This window comes from Vidua macroura, chromosome 18 (assembly GCF_024509145.1).
Source record: "Vidua macroura isolate BioBank_ID:100142 chromosome 18, ASM2450914v1, whole genome shotgun sequence".
NCBI lineage: Eukaryota > Metazoa > Chordata > Aves > Passeriformes > Viduidae > Vidua > Vidua macroura.
Window position 1 is genome coordinate 8,849,727 of NC_071588.1, and position 18,169 is coordinate 8,867,895.

General features: G+C 57.7%; 2 protein-coding genes across 5 annotated transcripts; both read left to right on the top strand.

Annotated features, from left to right (window-relative positions):
* The first annotated feature begins 1,591 nt into the window (after positions 1–1,591).
* Positions 1,592–15,364, top strand: SLC25A1 (solute carrier family 25 member 1). The gene is made up of 9 exons (XM_053993735.1): positions 1,592–1,709; positions 11,492–11,599; positions 11,727–11,826; positions 12,053–12,191; positions 12,663–12,747; positions 12,907–13,011; positions 13,396–13,511; positions 13,829–13,902; positions 13,999–15,364. Exons 1-9 carry the CDS (start codon positions 1,619–1,621, stop codon positions 14,111–14,113), a joined length of 933 nt encoding a protein of 310 aa, XP_053849710.1. The 5' UTR covers positions 1,592–1,618; the 3' UTR covers positions 14,114–15,364.
* An 82-nt stretch (positions 15,365–15,446) lies between these two features.
* On the top strand, positions 15,447–18,154 carry LOC128816266 (somatomedin-B and thrombospondin type-1 domain-containing protein-like). 4 transcript variants are annotated; one of them, XM_053993733.1, is made up of 5 exons: positions 15,447–15,959; positions 16,618–16,800; positions 16,890–16,995; positions 17,400–17,573; positions 17,947–18,154. In XM_053993733.1, the coding sequence occupies exons 1-5, from the start codon at positions 15,581–15,583 to the stop codon at positions 18,050–18,052; spliced, it is 948 nt and encodes a 315-aa protein (XP_053849708.1). In that variant the 5' UTR covers positions 15,447–15,580; the 3' UTR covers positions 18,053–18,154. The 4 variants fall into 4 exon arrangements, with proteins under 4 accessions (XP_053849708.1, XP_053849709.1, XP_053849705.1 ...); XM_053993734.1 differs by having other exon boundaries at positions 16,905–16,995; XM_053993730.1 differs by having other exon boundaries at positions 16,890–17,986.
* The last annotated feature ends 15 nt before the right edge of the window (positions 18,155–18,169 follow it).

The window sequence follows — 18,169 nt, forward strand, 5'->3', positions numbered from 1 at the left end:
AGAGCCAGTGTTTGTTATGAAGGTAATCATGACCTCACAGCACAGGCTGTATGTGTCTGCAGGCAGATGTGAAAGCCGTGACGATTTGATGGAAAGGTATGAGGAGTTGCAGAGGTTAATCAGAAATCCAAATGCATTTGTTTGTTGGCCGTGTTTGAAAGAATTTATCTTCTCTTTAGCATTTTAATAATGCTAACCTGAATATGAGTAGCTGCTCTGGAATTGTGACCAGGACTATGACTGTTTCTTCCTTCCCCTCACATGTTAATTCCTCCTCCTCCTTTACTGCCCTGTGTTAAAAGGGGGGGGGAGGGGGGCTTAGACTTGGCATGAGACCACTCTATGCCTATTTTAACTCTGTTGTGAAACCACATACAGTTCTGATCTCACCTGAGGGTGAGTTTTGCAATGCAAGTATGTTTGCTTTTAACCCTGGCAGAATAAAGATGCTTCAGTTTCCCAAAGGCTTTTTCTGCCAGCAGCTCAGCCACGAAGCCAGGGCTGTATAGCTGCAGAGTGAGCTTTTGGATGGGGCTGGCAGCTGCCGGATTGCTGAGTCTCGTTAAGCAAAAACCATGTCACAAAGCACACAGAGAGTGAGTCTGGACAGGAGCATGTTTTATGCATAGCTGGAGGTGACTTCTTGCACAAAATGTTTGCTCTTTTGAGTAATGTGGCTGCTCCAGGTGTAAGGGAGAGCACAGTTCTGGAGTACAGCTCCAGTGTTCCCTGGTTTCTGCGAAATCCTGGATGGAAATTAAAACAGTGTTGGTTTCTTTCCCTGCATCCTGTAAATACAGCTTTTGGACATAAACTAGAGCAGGGCAGTCTTCCTCTGCCTGCAGATAAAGAAAAAAAATCCGAGTGCAATTTGCACAGCCCAGTCATTGAGAAGCAATAGATAATACACCCACCCCCCAAAAAAAAACCCCAACACAAACAAACCAACAAAAAAATACCAAAAAAAACCCCAAAAGCACTAACGAACCTCGGCTAAGCCCAGAGTGTCATTGCACTCACAGCAGCCTTTTAATATGAGAATGTGTTTGTTTCTCTTCCGCCTGCGCTGGGCGTTCATATGCGCTTCCTACCCCGGGCGTTCCTGGTCTCCGTTCCTCACTGAAACGGAAAGGATTCAAGCCAAGGGCCTGAGATGAGCAAACCCTCCCCTCTCCCTCCCCTCGGACCGTCGTCACGGCGCAGGAGCGCGCTGTTGTGTATCCTCGCTGACCGAGGGCTTTGGGGGTGGTTCAGAGCTAGTCCTGGCCTAAGCGTGCTCGGAGGTGCTGATGCTGCTCAGGAGAGGAGGCCACTGCTGCCCACGTCCCTCCGGCCAAGCCGGCATCTCTCCGTACCCACACGGAGGCTTTTCCTGTGGATTCCTGGGAGCGGGCTTAGCAACCCCCATTCCCGCAGCATCGACGGCGGGGCTGGGTCACGGTGCTGCTCTGCCGCCGCTACCCCGCTCCCCGCAGAGCCGCTCCCCGCGTCCCCACGGGCCGCCCCCGCCCCGCCCCGCGAGGATGTGACGCCGCCGGGGCCGCCCCTCGCGGGCGCGGCTCTGAAATAGGGCTCGGCCGCCGCCGCCGGGCAGCCGGAGCCGCGGAGCAGCGCGGCCATGCCCGCCCCCGCCGCGCCCCGCAGCCTGGCCGCCGCCGCCCCCGCCGGCAAGGCCAAGCTCACGCACCCCGGCAAGGCCATCCTGGCAGGTAAGGGGCTCCCGGGGCTCTCCTGGGGACGGGGCTCGCCCCGCCGCTGCCAGCGTGGGCATCCGGCTGGGCGGGGGCTGCCGGGCCCGCCCCGGGACGGTGGCGCTCTCGCAGGTGCTGCTCCATCCCGGGACTGCCGCCCCTCTCCCGCTGCCCGCGGAAGGCGACCCCGTTGGACCGGGGCATCCCGAGCCTGGAGCTGGCTGCGGGGCTCCTGCTATCCGCGGAGACCCCAGCGTCTTGCCCGGCTGTTTCTGCACCCGGTGGTCCAGCCGGGAAGGTGCTGGTGGGCTCGGACATGACGCGGGGCGAGCGGCACTCGGGGGTTCAGCGGTGTTCAGCAGGAGGGAGCGGAACTGATGGGAGAGGCTGGTGGCAGCAAGGGCCCCGCATGCCACCCCAGAGGGTGTTAAGGGTCAGGGCTGAAGCAGCAGCAGTCGGTTGTCCCTGCCCCAGCTGAGTCCCACAGGCTGCGCTGATACAGCTCCTCTAAAGGCTGCTTGGTCCCTCCTTTGTGCCTGAGCATCAGTCTCTTGGATCAGGGCGTGTTTTCCCGTCCAGTTCTGACCACTTCCATGGGATCAAAACAGTAACTCCACCGAGTGCAGCGGTAACTGCAGAGTTAATGCTCTGCCTCCTGCTTGTGGCTCTTTCGAGCTCTGAGCTGAATGGAGTCCAAGACAGTCGCAGGCTTGTTAAACTCCTTTGTAGCTGTTCATTAGCTTCCTGGTTTCTCCTGCCAGTCGAAGGACAATTCCCAGAGTGGAGATTAGCGTCTTTGTTTTGAAATGAGCCATCGCAGCCTCGACATGATTGGCATGTTTAGAGCTTTTGTGTTTTCTAGCCAATTCCCCCTCCTACGATTGTGCCTTTGTTTGTCTGTCCAACTCCCTGCTCCCCTCCAAGGGCAGAGCTCCAGCCTCCAGCAGCGGGACCGGGGAGCAGCGGGGCTGTGCCCGCACGGGGAGCGGAGCCGCGGCCGCTCCGGCTCTGCCCCCGCCCCGGCGGGCGGCCTCCCTCGCAGCGCCGGGAGAACTGTCGGAGGTGGATGCGGCCGCTGGAGCGTGCAAAGGGTGCCGAAGCCTCCCAGGGTCACGTCTCCGGGAAGGGACTTTGCCATCGCTCGGTTGCCTGGCCAAAGGGCTGGGGCACCAGGAGGAGGGAGGCAGCCTCCAACGAGAGGGTGCCTTCTAACTCAAGTGAACCCTTCAGTGAGACCAGGCTCCTCCAGAGCTCTGTGCCCCTCCCTGCTGCCCCACCTCAAAATGGGTTGGTTTTTTCAGGCCTCTTGACTTAAAGGTCTTTTAAATAGGATTTAATCCAATTTTAGGATGGAAAGGACAGGATGTTTCCTTCTTGTCCACCCTTCCCAGTCTTTCCCAACTTGCTGTCCATGTGCAATGAAAGCATCAGGTTGTCACTGCCTGGACCAAGGTACCAGGATACTTTCACATATCTTGTGTAGATCTGTAAGTAGGATCATCAGCTTACCAGAATCAGCCTCCTGCGAGAGAGGTTGCAGCAGACTTGCAGAGATAGAAGAAGGACCCCATTGAGATGCTGGTCTTCTCCTCACAGGCTGTAATCAGAGTAATTGGTTAATGGGCAGAAGTCCAGCCAAGCCTCTGTGGCATCTAATTGTATTAGAGAACCACAGAAATGGGACAAAGCTGCTGTTAACTCCCTGTGCCCTGGTCTGCTCAGCCCTCCAGCCCCTCGCTGGGGGATGCAGTGCTGTTTGTGGCTGTCTTTGCTGACTTTAAGGGGTTTGCTGATGCTCTCAGAGTTTCTCATCTGACATCTGTCTGCACAACAGGGATGTGTGCTCCACGTTCTGGTGAGCTGGAGGTGTTAAGATGGAACATTCCTGCTGTGCTTCATCAGCCTGTGCTGATGCAGTTAAATAAGCCATCATCCCTCCCTGGGTGCATATCTGCTCCCAGACCCTGTGTGTAATTGGGATCCTCTGGCAGGGAGGTGCAGCTCCCTCGGCTGCCCAGACCTCAGCAGGCTGGGCTTGGATCTTTTCTGAAGAGACGCAAGTAAAGCTCTGTCTGCCAGGAGCTCTTCTCCTTCAATTGTTGCAACAGACAAAACGCAAGGTTAAAAATTAATTTGCTAATGGGCCCTCCTTTGTCCAAGCAGCTGTTGTGTGCCAAGGCAGCACTTCACCTTGCAGTGACAACGCTGCTGGTGCTGCTGTGGCCACGCATGGCCTGAGCACATGAAGGCAGCTCAGCCTCTTATGCTGGATAACAACCTGTTAGCAGGTGGGCCAGGAGCCCAGCCTTGTCTTCGGACTCCCACAGCCAGCTTTCCTGTTTTATGCTGTGGTTTCCAAACAGCCCACCAGACTCCTGTCCCTCCCACCAGCATCCTGAAGGGCTGGGTCCTGCTGGTCTACTATGCTCCCAGCACAGGGCCACACTGCAGTGCGGAGCTTGAAATAAAGGCAGTTAGGTGGTGAGACAGGAGTACTGGTGGCAGAGCTGGTGGCAGAGTCATCAGTCACCTCTGGGAATCCTGAGAGTGCTCTTTCACCTGGTTTTTGGATGCCATGTTGGCAGCTCCTTTTGGTGCTGTTGGGTCAGCTCAAGTCCGCCTGCAGTCTGGGCTATTTCCAGCCCAGCACAAATGGTCTTTGCCATTTGCAGGCAAAGCCTTGCACCCCTGCCCTCCTCCTGAGAACTTTGCTCGTGGTTATCAGTGCTCATTAGATGAAAGGCTCTGCCTGCCCTCGCCAGAGTTAAGTGCAGCCTTATTCTGTTTTTAGCCAGCTTTGAAGCCTAGGGTCTGCTCCCTCCCACAGAGAAGCTCCCAGCTGCCTTGCTCTCTGCATGGTATCTCTTCTCACCCCGGGGGCTGTTGTACAGTTGCTGTTTCTACCTACACCTAATCCTGCCTGGCCAGGGAGGCAGGATGCCTGGATGTTGTCCTGCATGGTGCTGGATTTGGAAAGAGCTCACAGGGGTTGTGGCTGCTACCCTGGTGTTGTGCACCAGGGTCCTAGAGGGAGCATGGGCAAGGGAGGGGGACTGCAGGGAGAGGGTAGGGCATAAAGCAAAGTTCAGCAAGGGAGCCCAGGCTCCCGATCAAAGCAGTAATTGGAGCTTCCTCTTCTTTGTTAATCCTTGATATTATCTTTTTTTAGGAAATGCTGTACCTGCAGAGGAGAGGAGTCAGGGACTGGGTGTGATAGCTCAGACTTGCCTTTTGCAGAGCAGGTCTCCTTTCCCAAAAGTCCCAAGTCCATCTGGATTTCCAGGGCCATTGCTCTCAGGAGAGGGTGTGAGGGAGGTTGTGCTGCTGTGAATGGCTGTGGTCCAGCACACTCCCTGGTTTTGAGATAGATGCCTGGTGCTCACAGCAGAATAAGGGATGTTTCTCCCTCTCTTGCTGAGCCAGGTGGAAGCCAAGTGCAGCCAGGGGTAAAGATTGAAGAGTGTGGAGGGAGCCAGTCCTGTCAGGTCTACTGGCCCTCAGTACATCACTCCTGGCTGTGGCTTCTTCTGCAGTTGCCTCCTGTGGCTGTCAGCTGTTTGGGGAATGGGGCACAAGGACCATGCTAGCCTTGAGTGAGTCCCTGGCTGCCTGGGAGCCCTCATGGGCTGCAGTGGAAACCTATAAGAGCCCCAATGCTCCTGGGGGGAGGAGGATGTCAGCCCCAGGGCCAGGAAACCACACTGGGGTGTCCCTTCAGTCTGAATGGATTCTATATGAGCTGGGGTTAACCCTGGGCTCTGAAATGTGAGTTTCTGAGATTTTCACGTACTTGATGTTCTGCTTGACATTCTGCAGGCAACCATTTTCTCTGGGTTGATGTAAATGATCGGAAGGAGTCATCGGTCTTCCCAAGACGATGAGCACCATGAGCTGACAGCTTGGGGATGTTGCAGCATCTCTCAGCTCTGATGGTGCTGTGTGGTGCATGCAAATGCAGCCTCCCTGCTCCTGCTTGTGCCCTGAGGTCTCAGGTCATCTCTTGACAGCAGGAATTGTTTTTTTTGGCCATCTCTTCTCCCTCTCTGTGCCCCAGTGCTTGGTACACCAGTCACTCTCCTTTGCTGGGGACAGGGAGATCAGAGCCTGTCCCCAGGGAAGTCTTAGTCCTGGCAGTGGCTCCTTCATCCAGCTACCAGGCTGTGCTGGAGGAGTCATCCAAAAGCCCTGAGCTCCGACATCGGCTCCCTGTTGCATGTCTTAAGAGAGTTTTTGACACTTGAAAAGTTGGTGTCTGAAGTTAAATGGTGGAATAGCCAGGAGGTAGCTCATGGTGACAAACCTGGGGCCTTGAGGTGTGCAGGGCAATGGGGAGAAGGTGACTTGAGCAGGACAGAGAACCTGACAGTCCCCAAAGGTGGCATCAGCACCAAAGGCAGAGGATACTGTGACTGTGACACAGGGAAATGGCTTCTGCTATCATACTCACAGCTGAGAAGTTTAAAATGTAATAATGATTAATTGTCATATTGAGAAGTAAATGCAAAGAGGTGATGAATGAGTGAGTTGTGAAAGGACAGCCTGTTCAAACAGGACAGTTCCAGTAAGATCCAGGACAAATGGTTTCATCCCATCCGTGGCATTATCTGCAGCACTGTTTGCACGGGGCTGTTTACCCACAGTGGCACAGGGTACAGAGGGGCACCTCTCATGTTTGCCATTCTGTTTCACTGGGGGTTCAGACTGTCACCAGCTTGCCTGTAGCACACTCCCATGACCAAAACAGCTGTGAATGTCTGCTTACTGCTGGGCATGCTGAGCCCCTGTGCTCCCCACTGGCCTTGCCTTGTCAGATGGGAGACCTTCGTAACCCTCAGCATGGGGACAGACACTCTCTGAGCCTGCTGACCTGTGCAGGATATGTTTTTCCCTTCTAACCAAAACACAGGTAAACTTCTGTCAGTCTGGTTTGGGGAAGCAGCCTTCCCCATCTCAGCATTGAGTCAGACTTTTGGTGGCAGAGCTGCCCCCGCGGTGGTTTTCCACAAGGATGTGGCTGCGGATGGGTGGTGAAGGACTGTCCGTGGCCAGAGGAGGTGCCTGGGTGTGGACAGCAGTGCTGGAGCTCTGCAAAGAACCAGCTGTCCTGGAGAGCTGCAGCCCCAATGAGGCTCCTGCCTGCTCCTGAGCCCCCAGTTTCACAAGATGGCCCGTGGTGGGAAGTGCCGGGAGGGTGGAGCTGTTAAACCCGTTTCACTGCTGCGGGCAGGCAGGGCAGGATTGCTCCGCGGCAATGGATGGGTGAAGAGCAGCCTGAATGGCTGCCGGGGGCTTGGTCCCTCGGTGAGGGGAGCAGGCAGCAGTCTGGGCTGCAGACCTGTCACAAGCTGGTGGTGGCTATTTCTGCCTTCCTGGTTTGTAGCGTAGCAGCCTGATGATCTTTGGTTCTCGGGGTTTTTTCTTCCTTATTTCCCCAGCTCCAAAAGGTGTGTTGGCTAATTAAAAGAGCACCAAGTCCCCTTGTGAGAGTGGTGCATACAGTAAGCACAGCACCCAGGAGTTGGGCAGGATTGCACCCTGTGCCTGTAGTGTGTGGTCTGTGTCACCCGTGTCAGCTGCTCAGCTCACCCCATCCTGCTGCACCTTCTGCACATGGGCTGGGAGCCCCCAAAATGGAGAACTCAGGGCTCAGCCTGCATTGAGAGCCTGTTTGTGCCTTCCCACCATCCTCAGCCACCCGGCTGACAGAATGGAGAAGCTCCAGGCATGGGCCTGGGAGAGCTCTGCTGCTTTGCTTCCAAACCCTTAGGAATAATTTCCTCTGGCCTGAAAGGATCCTAACGAATCTGAAGTTAAAAGGTGTTTTTTATGGAAAAGAGTCAGGTGCTGGTATGTCAGCATGTGAAATTACTCTTAAAATGGAGAGACTGAAATTGCTCCCCAGGTGCTCACTTCTCATCAGAGCTGCACAGAGACCTGCTGCTCCATCACTCTGCATGAGCAGGATGCTTTTGCAGGCACAGCCACTTGCAGGAGTGGCAGAGGGGCCAGTGCCACCCCCTGCCCCTCTGTGGCTCCCAGATAGGGCAGTGGGTGTTCATTGGGGCACTTGCCTCTGGGTAGGAGTTTGCACAGGGTGGCAGTGCCAGTCCTGGCTGTGCAGCCTTGGTTTGTGTCAGTCCTGGGGCTCTGCTTGTCTTCCCCATTGCAGCTGCATCCTCATGCCTTCGGCGCTGCCATGGGTCTGGAGCTGGGGTCCCTGGGTCGAAGTGGGCAGTGGTGTCCCAGAAACTGCTCATGGATCGTGTGTGGAGCTGAACCTGTGTGTGCTGATGCCATCACGTGTTGTGTGAGCATTGCAGGGGCAGCACCCTCCCACTGTCCCCAAAAAACCCTCTTCTCTCTCCTGCTAGCTCTCCCCAGCTGTGCCCATGGGCTGCAGGTGTGTCCTCAAAGGACAGCCTCCTCAGGCCTCTCTGCTGGGGAAAGCTAAACTTTTTCTGGAAAAACTATGCCAGGGTATTTTTCCCTTCTCTCCCTTCCCGCTGAGTCTGCAATGTCAGGATAGCTGGCAGCTGAAGCACTTGCAGGCTCGCTGCAGGCAGGGAGCCATTCCTGGTGCTGGGAGTGGGATCCCCCCGCCAGGGGCACCTTCCCTGGGGCCGGGCAGAGCGTCCTTCCCTGAAGGACATTCCCTCTCCTCTGGCTCCGCTGCATCCAGCGAACAGCCAGAACCTTGGCCCTGAGTCTCAGCTGCCCCGTGTGCTCTTTCACCTCCTGAGTGCTGCTGTTCCTGCTGACTCCACGATGTTGCAAGAGCTGGAGCTGCTGTTTAAAGTCTGGGTAAACAGGTTGTAAAGTCCCTGCAGCCCTGGAGAGGAAGGGGATTGGACAAAGCTGCTGCTCGTGGGCAGTGGAGTGATTTATTTGCATAGAATGAGGTTTCTGCTGGGGTAAAACTGTGTGGGGAGAGGAGATGACAGCAGGGCGGGACCTCTGATGGGTCCAGAGGGCTGCAGGGTAGGTGGCCTGTACCACCCTGTCTCTCTGTGGGCAAAAGAAAATGGATTAAAATTACCATAAGTCATGGAGTGTGTCCAGAGTCCCTGCTCTCTGTGCACCTTCCCATGGGATTTTAGGCCAGAGCAACATTGGGGAACAGGGAGGCGACCTGGCAGCATGAGTGCCCTGTTCCTTCATCCTTGGCTTGGGCAACTTCATTGCCCCAGAGGCTGCCAGTTCCCAGGAACAATGTGGTGTTCCTTTGCTGGGCTCCTGTGGATGGCATTGCCTGTGGGATGCTGGGCAGAGCCTCTGCCTCCCCTGTGTGCAAGTGTGACGGCTGTGGCTGTGAGCAGGTTGCAGGAGGTGCAGCATCTCTCCCTGTAGCATTTGGTGTGGCTGCCATGACCTGAGGTGCTGGTTGCCCCTGGACTGCTGCTTGTCCTGGGTGCTTCCCTGCTGTCTGGTTTCTGGGTGTGCTGGAGCAGGAGCTGGTGCTGGGGGACTGAGAGAGAACAAATATTTATGGTGCTTAAAACATTCAGCACTTCAATTCTGCAGTGTGGGAGGGAGGGAAGTGGCCTTGGCAGCACTCGGGGTGTTCATGTGGCTGCGGTGGCGCAAGGCTGGTGGCATGGTGGTGTGTGGCAATGTGGAGAGGTGCCAGCTGGTGCTCAGCTTTTTGGGGACTGTTGCACCCAGCTGGAGGACATTGCTCCTCGTTGAGCTGCTCTCTGGGGCCTGCCAGCTGCTCCTGCAGGAGCTGTTTGTCTTTGCAGGAGAAATGAGTGTTCAGCCAGCCTCCCTGCCTTGGGACCGGCAGTGTCTGCCGCTCTGACAGACACGCCAAGGGCGGGAGAGGGTTGAAGGGGCAGGAGGGGTGTGCTGGGCACTCTGGTGTTGGTGGCTGTCCTCCTGTGATGCCCCAGGGGAGCTGTTGGCTGGCTGCAGTGCCATGAGCTGACACTGTGTTTCCTCCCATGCCCCCAGAGCAGCGGGTGCCACGGAGGTGTCAGGGCTAGTAGTGGTCACCCAGCGCCGCCTCCTGAGAAGTGCCTGCCCGGGCTGGGCTGGGCTGGGCAGCTCCAGCCCCCCTGGGAACACAGTGGGAAACAAGGAGCCTTTGTTTGCTGTGGCAGAGCTGGGCTGGCCTCACGCATGGGGCCAGGATGCTGCCCAGCTGGGCTGGCGCGTCCTGCCTTGGGTACTCAGTGCCACGGTGTCCCCATCCCTGCCGTGCCTGTGGGAGGAGTGGGATGCTCTTTGAGCACAAAGCTGAGCTTTGCATTGCCCCAGCTGTGTTGAGGCTGGCCTGGCTTCTTGGCTCCCCTCGGTAAGAGGTGCAGCCTGATGCTTTTTGTGTCTGGGGGGAAAAGCCAGCATAAGGCTGTTTTAAGATGGGTGCTGCTGCTCAGCTGCTGGGAGAAATGAGGGAAGGATGCTTTTCCCTTCCCTCTAGAAGGACTGGGCTGAAAGGAGGCAGCAGTACTCCCAAGGATGCCGGTTGCCAGTGGCACTGACGGGGGGGAGCTGGTAACACCAGAGAGATCTCTTGCATGTGTGGAGGCCATGCAAAAGAAATACAACTTTGTGAGAAAGTCTGCTGGTCTAAGGAGTTGGTGCTGCCTGCTGTTGTCACAGGGAGCAGCCATGGGCCATGGTGTCCCCTATCAGCATCCCTTCATGGGGGTACTTTGGGGGGTGCTGATAAGCAGAACTGTGCAATGTGGCACCAGCCTGTGCTTCACTGCAGAGCAGGATAACAACCACTGCACCCAGTCCCAGCCTCTACTACAATGGCAGTGTGTTCCCTGCTGGGGTGTCCCCTAGACCGTGGTGGGGCTCCAATCCTGGCAGTGGGGGCCACAGACCTGCTGAGTCACACCAAGGACATGGCCAGGCTGGAGGAACCACTGGAGGCTGTATAGGAGACTGGGTCAGCCCAGCTGACCATACGCTGTGCCCAGCCTGTGGGCTGGAGTATGATTCAACTTCCCTGGGCAAGGAGCAGGGAGATCCTCGGGGGTGCTCAGGGTGGTGTTGACCCCAGTGGCAGGCCCTGTGCCCTGTCCTTGGCCGAGCAGGGTTGGCCCTGTGAGACCTGAGGGAGCTCAGCCCTGTGCTTCCTCCCAGTGCCGCTGCTGCTCGGCAGGACCTGGCCACACTTTGATGCTGTGTGATCCATTGTGGCCGGATGGGCTGAGCCCAACTCCCCCAGCACAGCTGGGTCCAGTTGCAAGGGCTCCACCCATGCTGAGGGGAGCCCCAGAGCTGAGAGCCAGCATCCCTTGCTGCCCAGGCCATCAGGAAAGGCTGCAGTTGGTGTAATCAGTGCCCAGCAGCCTCCACTGTGGGAGCTCAGGGCAGCCAGACAGGCTTGATGATAATTGTGCTTCCTGCCAGCACAGCCAGGTCTGCAGATGGGCTCCTGCTGGTGTGGGGAGTGGTGTGGGCAGTACCGCTGGGTTTGTACTTCCCAGTGCTGGCAGCTCACCTGGAGGTGCGAGGCTCTAGAGAGGGAGAGGTACCTGAGGACAACACACCAAATAGGCAGCCATGGGTGCAGTGTTTTGCCCTGTTTTCCCACTCCTTTGCCCAGTGTCCTCGACAGCTCTTGCCATGGCAGGGCAGTGATGCCCATGCAAGGCACCAGGTTGGCACAGGGCCCTGCTGCTGTGTGGAATTTTCAGGGTTTTGGTGAGGACAGGGATATCTTGTCCCAGCCCAGACCTGGCTGCCAGAGGTCTCAGGCTCAGCCATCATGGAGCTGGGAGCAGCCATGTGGTGCTGAACGGGCACAATGCTGCTCCTGCCTCAGTGTCCCTTCCTCTCCCATGCAGGTGGCCTGGCTGGAGGGATCGAGATCTGCATCACATTCCCCACTGAGTATGTGAAGACGCAGCTGCAGCTGGATGAGAAGGCAAACCCTCCCCGCTACAAGGGCATTGGTGAGCAGCCCCTCTCTGTGTTTGGGGCTCCTGGAGAGCCTGGCTGGTGCTGGGGGGATTTGGCAGGGCGGTGGTGGGTGGTCCTTGGCGTGGCGGGTGACAGCGGCACCGCTGGTCTCTGCCGCAGGGGACTGTGTGAAGCAGACTGTCCGTGACCATGGCATCCGGGGGCTGTACCGGGGGCTCAGCTCGCTGTTGTACGGCTCCATCCCCAAGGCTGCCGTCAGGTACGTGCCCCCATGGCAAGGGGTGAGTGGGGGGGGACCCCCAACAACAGTAAACAAGGGGATGGCTTTGCCATTGGTGTCTCTGTTGGTGTTTTACCAAAGCCATGTGGTCTCCCAGGCAGGGAGGGTCCTCTCACAGGGTGTGCAGCTGCTCCTGGACCTAGAGCAGGGGGGTGCAGACCCCTGTCCAGGTGCCCAAGGGTTGGCAGTGTTGGCTCCTTTGCAGGTTCGGGATGTTCGAGTTCCTCAGCAACCAGATGAGAGACGAGCAGGGGCGGCTGGACAGCACGCGGGGCCTCATCTGCGGGCTGGGGGCTGGCGTGGCTGAGGCTGTGGCCGTGGTCTGCCCCATGGAGACTGTGAAGGTGGGTGGGTGTGGCTGCCACTGTCCCCTGCCTTGACACCCCTCGCTGGGCTGGGTTGGGCAGGGGCAAAACCCAGGGATGCCCAGTGAGGGCTGCATGCATTTGCCCGAGACAGTTTTCTAGGGGTGGATCTGATGCTGGAAAGCCCTGTGGACGTCAAGTCAGGTGGCCCTGGCCCCTTCCCCAATCCAGAGAGGAGCCCCAGACCCAGGAGCCATCTTGTCACCCATTTTATGAGTGTAAGGCCAACATGGCTGCTTGCAGCAGCAGTTTCCGAGGTTTTCCTCTGCAAAATGCACTGCTGGCCATGGGCACAGGCTTCCCCCATGATCTCTCCCAGAGCTGCCTGGCTGTATGGGTTGGCTCTGGTCTTGGGACCGTCCCTGGAACAAGGCAGGAGGTGGCCGCCAGCCCTTGGGGCCATCACATCTGCATTACCTCAGCCAGGACAAGCACATCATCTCCTTGTAGGTGAAGTTTATCCATGACCAGACCTCTCCCAACCCCAAATACCGTGGTTTCTTCCATGGCGTCCGGGAGATCGTTCGGGAACAGGGTGAGTCCCAGGAGAGTGGCACCCTGACTCCCTGAGTACTGCCATGCTATGGGGACAGGGTGGGAGGTGGTGGATGGACACAGGCTGGGACAGGTGGCCTGGGGAGATTTTCCTCTGCCACTTGAGGCTGGTTTCCCCTCCAACATGCTTTTCTTGCAGGACTGAAGGGGACTTACCAGGGCTTAACTGCAACCGTCCTCAAGCAAGGATCAAACCAGGCCATCCGCTTCTTCGTCATGACCTCCCTCAGGAACTGGTACAAAGGTATAGTGCCCTTGGCCCCCCAGGCCACACTGCCTGTGCCTCTGGCTCCCCAAGCACCCTTTGGAGCTGCGATAGCTTTTCCATCCACAAACCCCCTATTTCTCATGGCTCAGTCACTTGGAATGGAGGAAAATGAATACCAGGGTGGGGTGGCACCAGCTTGTGGGGCTGACAGGTCCTAGTCCTGGAGCATCAATTTCACACCCACCCTGAGCCCCGCAGTGCAGCGTGGGCTCTGTGGGGCAGGTGCTGCTGGACAGTGCTCAGCTCAGCACTTCCTCCTGACCACAAGCAGCCAGACCTGGGACCTTCCTTGTGTGCTCCCTCGGGAATGTACGCGGGAATCCCACCACCACTCTGCCCTGACCCTCTCTTCCTTCCCAGGGGACAATCCCAACAAGGTCATGAACCCCTTCGTAACAGGGGTGTTTGGAGCCCTTGCTGGAGCTGCGAGTGTCTTCGGCAACACCCCCTTGGATGTGGTGAAGACCAGGATGCAGGTACAGTGCCAGGGCCTGGTGTGGGACTGCTCTGCCTGCAGCAGGATGGCAGCACCCACTGCCTGGGAGCTCTGCTGCCGTCCCTGGGGCAGGCACATGATGCCTGTGCGGTTTGCTTTGGCAGATGTCTGGGATTGCTCCTGAGTCATGGGGAGGGTTTGCACAGAGGTGGCGACATCCCTGTGGGGTGTGATGTCCTGCAGCAGTGGAGAGAGATCAATTCCTCATGGCACACCCCCAGCTCTGTGCCTCTCCCCTGAAATCCCCCAAATACAATCCTGGCTCTGGCCTCTGATCCTGCCTTTCACTTCCCACAGGGGCTGGAAGCGCACAAGTACAAGAACACCTGGGACTGTGCCTACCAGATCATGAAACACGAAGGGCCCCTGGCGTAAGCTTTGCAGTGGGGACGGCTGGTGGGGAGGATGGGCAGGGAAGGGGCTGTGAGGAGACCCAGCCCTACAGCCCTCCTCTCTATTCCTGGCAGGTTTTACAAGGGTACAGTGCCTCGCTTGGGCCGTGTGTGTCTTGACGTGGCCATTGTCTTCATCATCTACGATGAGGTGGTCAAATTCCTCAACAAGGTGTGGAAAACAGACTGAGGGGCCGGGCCAGGCAGCCCCCGCCTCCTGTGCCCCGCAGGGCTTCAGCTGGAGAGCAGAGACCAAACCCACCCCACCTGCAGCACTGCTGGGGCCAGGTCTGCCCTGCACACCCCAAACCTGGCCACCTTTATCTTTAGGAACAGGCTCTGGAGCAGGTTAAATTACTAGTTGTGTGCTGAAAGGAGCAGGGAGGGAGCTGCATCCCACCATCCCAACCCCCAGCATCCCCATCATGCCCACCCCAGTCTCCTGATGATACTTTCCCCCAGCCCCACATCAGCTGTATATGCTGGTTAACCAGGCTGACATGTCCCTTGGACAGTGGCCTTGGGGCTCCTAGCAGCCAGAAGCTCCTGACTGCCTCGGGAGCAGCTCTTTTGGGGCTGCTGAGAGCCCCCTCGAGCCATGTGGATGCAATGCCAAACTGTACATCACAAGCTGGGCTGATACCACTGGGTATCAGTGGAGCTGATACCACTGGCAGGGTCACAGCAGCTCTTGGAGGGGGCCCAGCAGCCCTGCACCCCCTGGGATGGGAGAGCAGTGACCCCCTGGTGTGACCCCAAGCTCCTTCCTCCCTCCCTGCCAGCACCAAGACCACTGGCATGCAACATCCCATCCCATCCCAGGGATCCTGCTCAGCCCCGAGCTGCTGAGCAGCAGTTGCTCAAAATTGCACATACAGCCAGGCCTTTAGTTCTGCTCACTGTGGGCTGGGGTTGGGGTGAGCCGGGTGCCCCCTCACCTGCCGTTTACAGCCGAGATGTGCGTGCGAGCCGGGGTGAGGAGGTGCAGCCCCAGGCCGCAGGCTTGGCCCCTCGGCCAGGGGTGCAAACCCCTTTCTTCTGCCACATTCCCCGCATCTGCCCTCCCGCCGCGTTTCTGTGGTGCCGTAGGTGATCCCGTAGCTTTTGGAGCTTTAGAGCTTCACGCTGACTCACTAACACCCATGGCCGTGGGGCTGGAGCCCTGCCCTGCCCGTGCCAGGCTGGCCCCACTGGATTTGTGCCAAATTTCTCCCTGAGGGAGCTGGGGGTGCAAGAGCCAGGGCTCAACCCATCCCTCCTCCCTCTTGTAGCCAGCGATGAGCTCAGCCTTAACACAGGAGGATGAAGGAGGAAAGCCTGGGCACGGTTTACCTGCGGCTTTTGGCTCTGAAGCCAGTGAGGGTTGCATTAGTTTTTTTTTTTATTGTTATTCTGTTTTACATTCGCAATTTGAATAAAATCAGTCTGGCTTTAGCAGCTGCGTTGGTGTCCGGGCTGTGCTGAATGGGCAGTGAGTGGCTCCTGCCCTGTGGGTGGGGGATGAGGCTCCCCATCATGCCAAGATAGTGCTCCTGGGGGAGCATCAGCTCCAACCCTGCAGTGCCCAATCACAGATGCTCCCAGGTAGGGTTGTGTTGTCTCATGCACGGTGCTTTATTAATAACCCTGGTTAATTATATGAAGTCCTTGCCCTGCCATGGAGCCGAGGGGCGGTGGAGCAGAAGGGAACGGGCTTTGTCCCCCCGCCCAGCCCGGGGGCGGTGCGGCACGGCCGGAGCTCCCACCCGCACAGCCCTCGCTCCTCATCCAGTGTCCGCTGGAGCGGGGCAGAGCCATCGTCCCGCGGGGCTCGCAGGCTCCCGGTGCCATGCAGGGTGCGCTGCTCTGGGCGGGCTGGCTACTGGCCACCGGCTGCCTGGTAGGAGCCACGGGCAGCTGCCGGCACCGCTGCTGCCCCGGCAGGAACAACGCCTGCTGGGCCCCCGGCGCCCGCCGGGCTCGCTGCTACTGCGACTCGTACTGCCAAAGGACGGGAGACTGCTGCCAGGACTACCTCACCACGTGCCGCCGTGCCGGTGAGTGTTGGAGGGGATGGCACTGGCCGGAGCAGGCTGGGGACACTGGCCTGTGCTGCTGTGCTTGGTGGCGAGTGTTTGCTGTTACCTGTTAGTCTCGGACTTTGAGTGATGACAGGATGTATCTGGGGATGCTGGCTGGGCTGGATTTGTAACAATGTCCCAGTTGTCCCCTTTTTTCCATGCTGAATGTCTGGGTGGCCCCAGTGCAATGAGGGAGCTCGAAAGAGTGGCCTCTGGTCTGCAGCTGATGGTAGCGCTGTCACTGCAAGCCTGAGTGGTCAGTGTGGCAGGATAAGCCCCGGTGTCACCTCTGCTACTGTCTGGGACTGGGGAACCGGGGGCTGAACTAAGGGTGCCAAACAGACCTCATGGGCCTGGGGAGTGCAGAACCAGCCTGCCCTGGGGACCCAAATCTGGGTAGGCAGGCGCCAGCCACGGCCCCCTGGACAATTGCAGCAGTCAGCCCTTCCTAATCTCCGGGGAGATTAGCAGGGTTCCCAGCTCAGCGTGATGCACACAGGGATAAAGTCCTGCGGAAGCAGCTCACAAAGCCCCTGCAATGACAGGGGTCAGGGGAGAGGGGCTGCTGGGGTCACTCTGGCCCTTGTTCATGACACTGAAACTCTTTCTTTTCCCTCTCCTCCATCCCTGGCAGCGGTGGGCTGTGCTGTGGGGCCCTGGGGGCCGTGGAGCGGGTGCAGCTCCCCGTGCGGGGTTGGCAGCAGGGCCCGCAGCCGCCAGGTCACTGTGCCGCCCCGGCACGGGGGGGATCCCTGTCCTGACCTCAAGCAGCGCCGCGGCTGCCTGGGGCAGCACCCGACCTGCGGGACAGCCAAAGGTAACTGGGCTGCCTGCTGCCCTCTTGCGTGCTGGTCCCCGTGTGCTGCCGCCCCGGGGTGTCTTTAATCATCCCCGTGCCCCTCACAGCTGCTCTTCTGCCAGAGGTAGCCAAGATACTCCCCAACTCCTTCAGCCAGGACTTCAGAGATCCCTGGCGAAGAGCTGGGCTGCCACTGCCAGAGGAGCCCTCTGGGTATGTGTGGAGTCGGGGCCCCTCTGTAACCCTCCTCCCCAAAGCCGGGACCCCCCTGCACCCCCTGCGGTCATGGCCTCTTTGCATCCTCAGACCCAGGGCCTTTTTGCTTCCCCCAGCCATTATTCTCCCTGCCCTAAACCATGGCCCCATTGCACCCCCATACAAAACCATGGCCCTCTGCATGCCCCACAGAACCACCATCCTACCCACCCTCCAAACCAGGATCCCTCTGCACCCCCCCAGAGCCATTACCTTCTCACCTCCCCAGCCGAGGCCCCTCTGCCACCCCCAAACCTACATCCCCTTTATACCCCAATCCATCAACAAACCACCACAACCTCTGCCCTACCTTCCGACCACCATTTTCCCTCTTTTCTGCTCCCATTTTCCCCCCTCCCCAGCTCCCCCCTCCGCAGCTACTGCGGCTATTTCCGCCTGACGCAGGTGGGATCCCCGTGCCGCGGGCGCACCTGGAGCCGCCGGCTGCAGCGGGACAAGCAGGTGTGTGTGGAATGCTGGGGGAATCTGTCCCACCGCCGTCCCCACTGCACCGGACACAGGCTGCAAGGAGCCAGGTAGGTGCTAATCTGTGGCATCCCCACCAAGGGAGATCTCCTAGGAACATCTCTCCCTGTCTCTAAGGCATTCTCCTTTTATATTGCAATTATAATATTTGTATACAAAGCTGTAATTATGTTAAAATATGCCACAATGTTATAGTATACCATCATATTATTAAATGAATCAATAATATGTCCTATAAACCAATATTATAATATAAAAATAAACAGAATAGAATATCTCTGTTGGAAGGGACAGACAATGATCATCTGGTACAACTGCCACTATTATATATATAATATAAACCCATATAGAAAACTGTATTTGATTTTTAAAAAATGTATTTATTAATGGCACACCCTAGTTTTCACTGATTTTCCCTTCCAGGACATTTTGGGTGGCCGCTTCTGTGGTGGGGTGCCAGGGCTCGTGGGTGCAGGAGGGCCTGCAGGAGGGCTGTGTCTGCTCCCCACCAGCTCTCATCTTCGTGTAGGATCCCCCTGGGAAGGTGAGCTGAGCCCCACCATGGCACCACTCCTTGCTGGGGAGGTGGGGAATGAAATAAAAATGTGGTCTCTTTCATAATTTCACCCTCCTGGAGGTTTGCTGT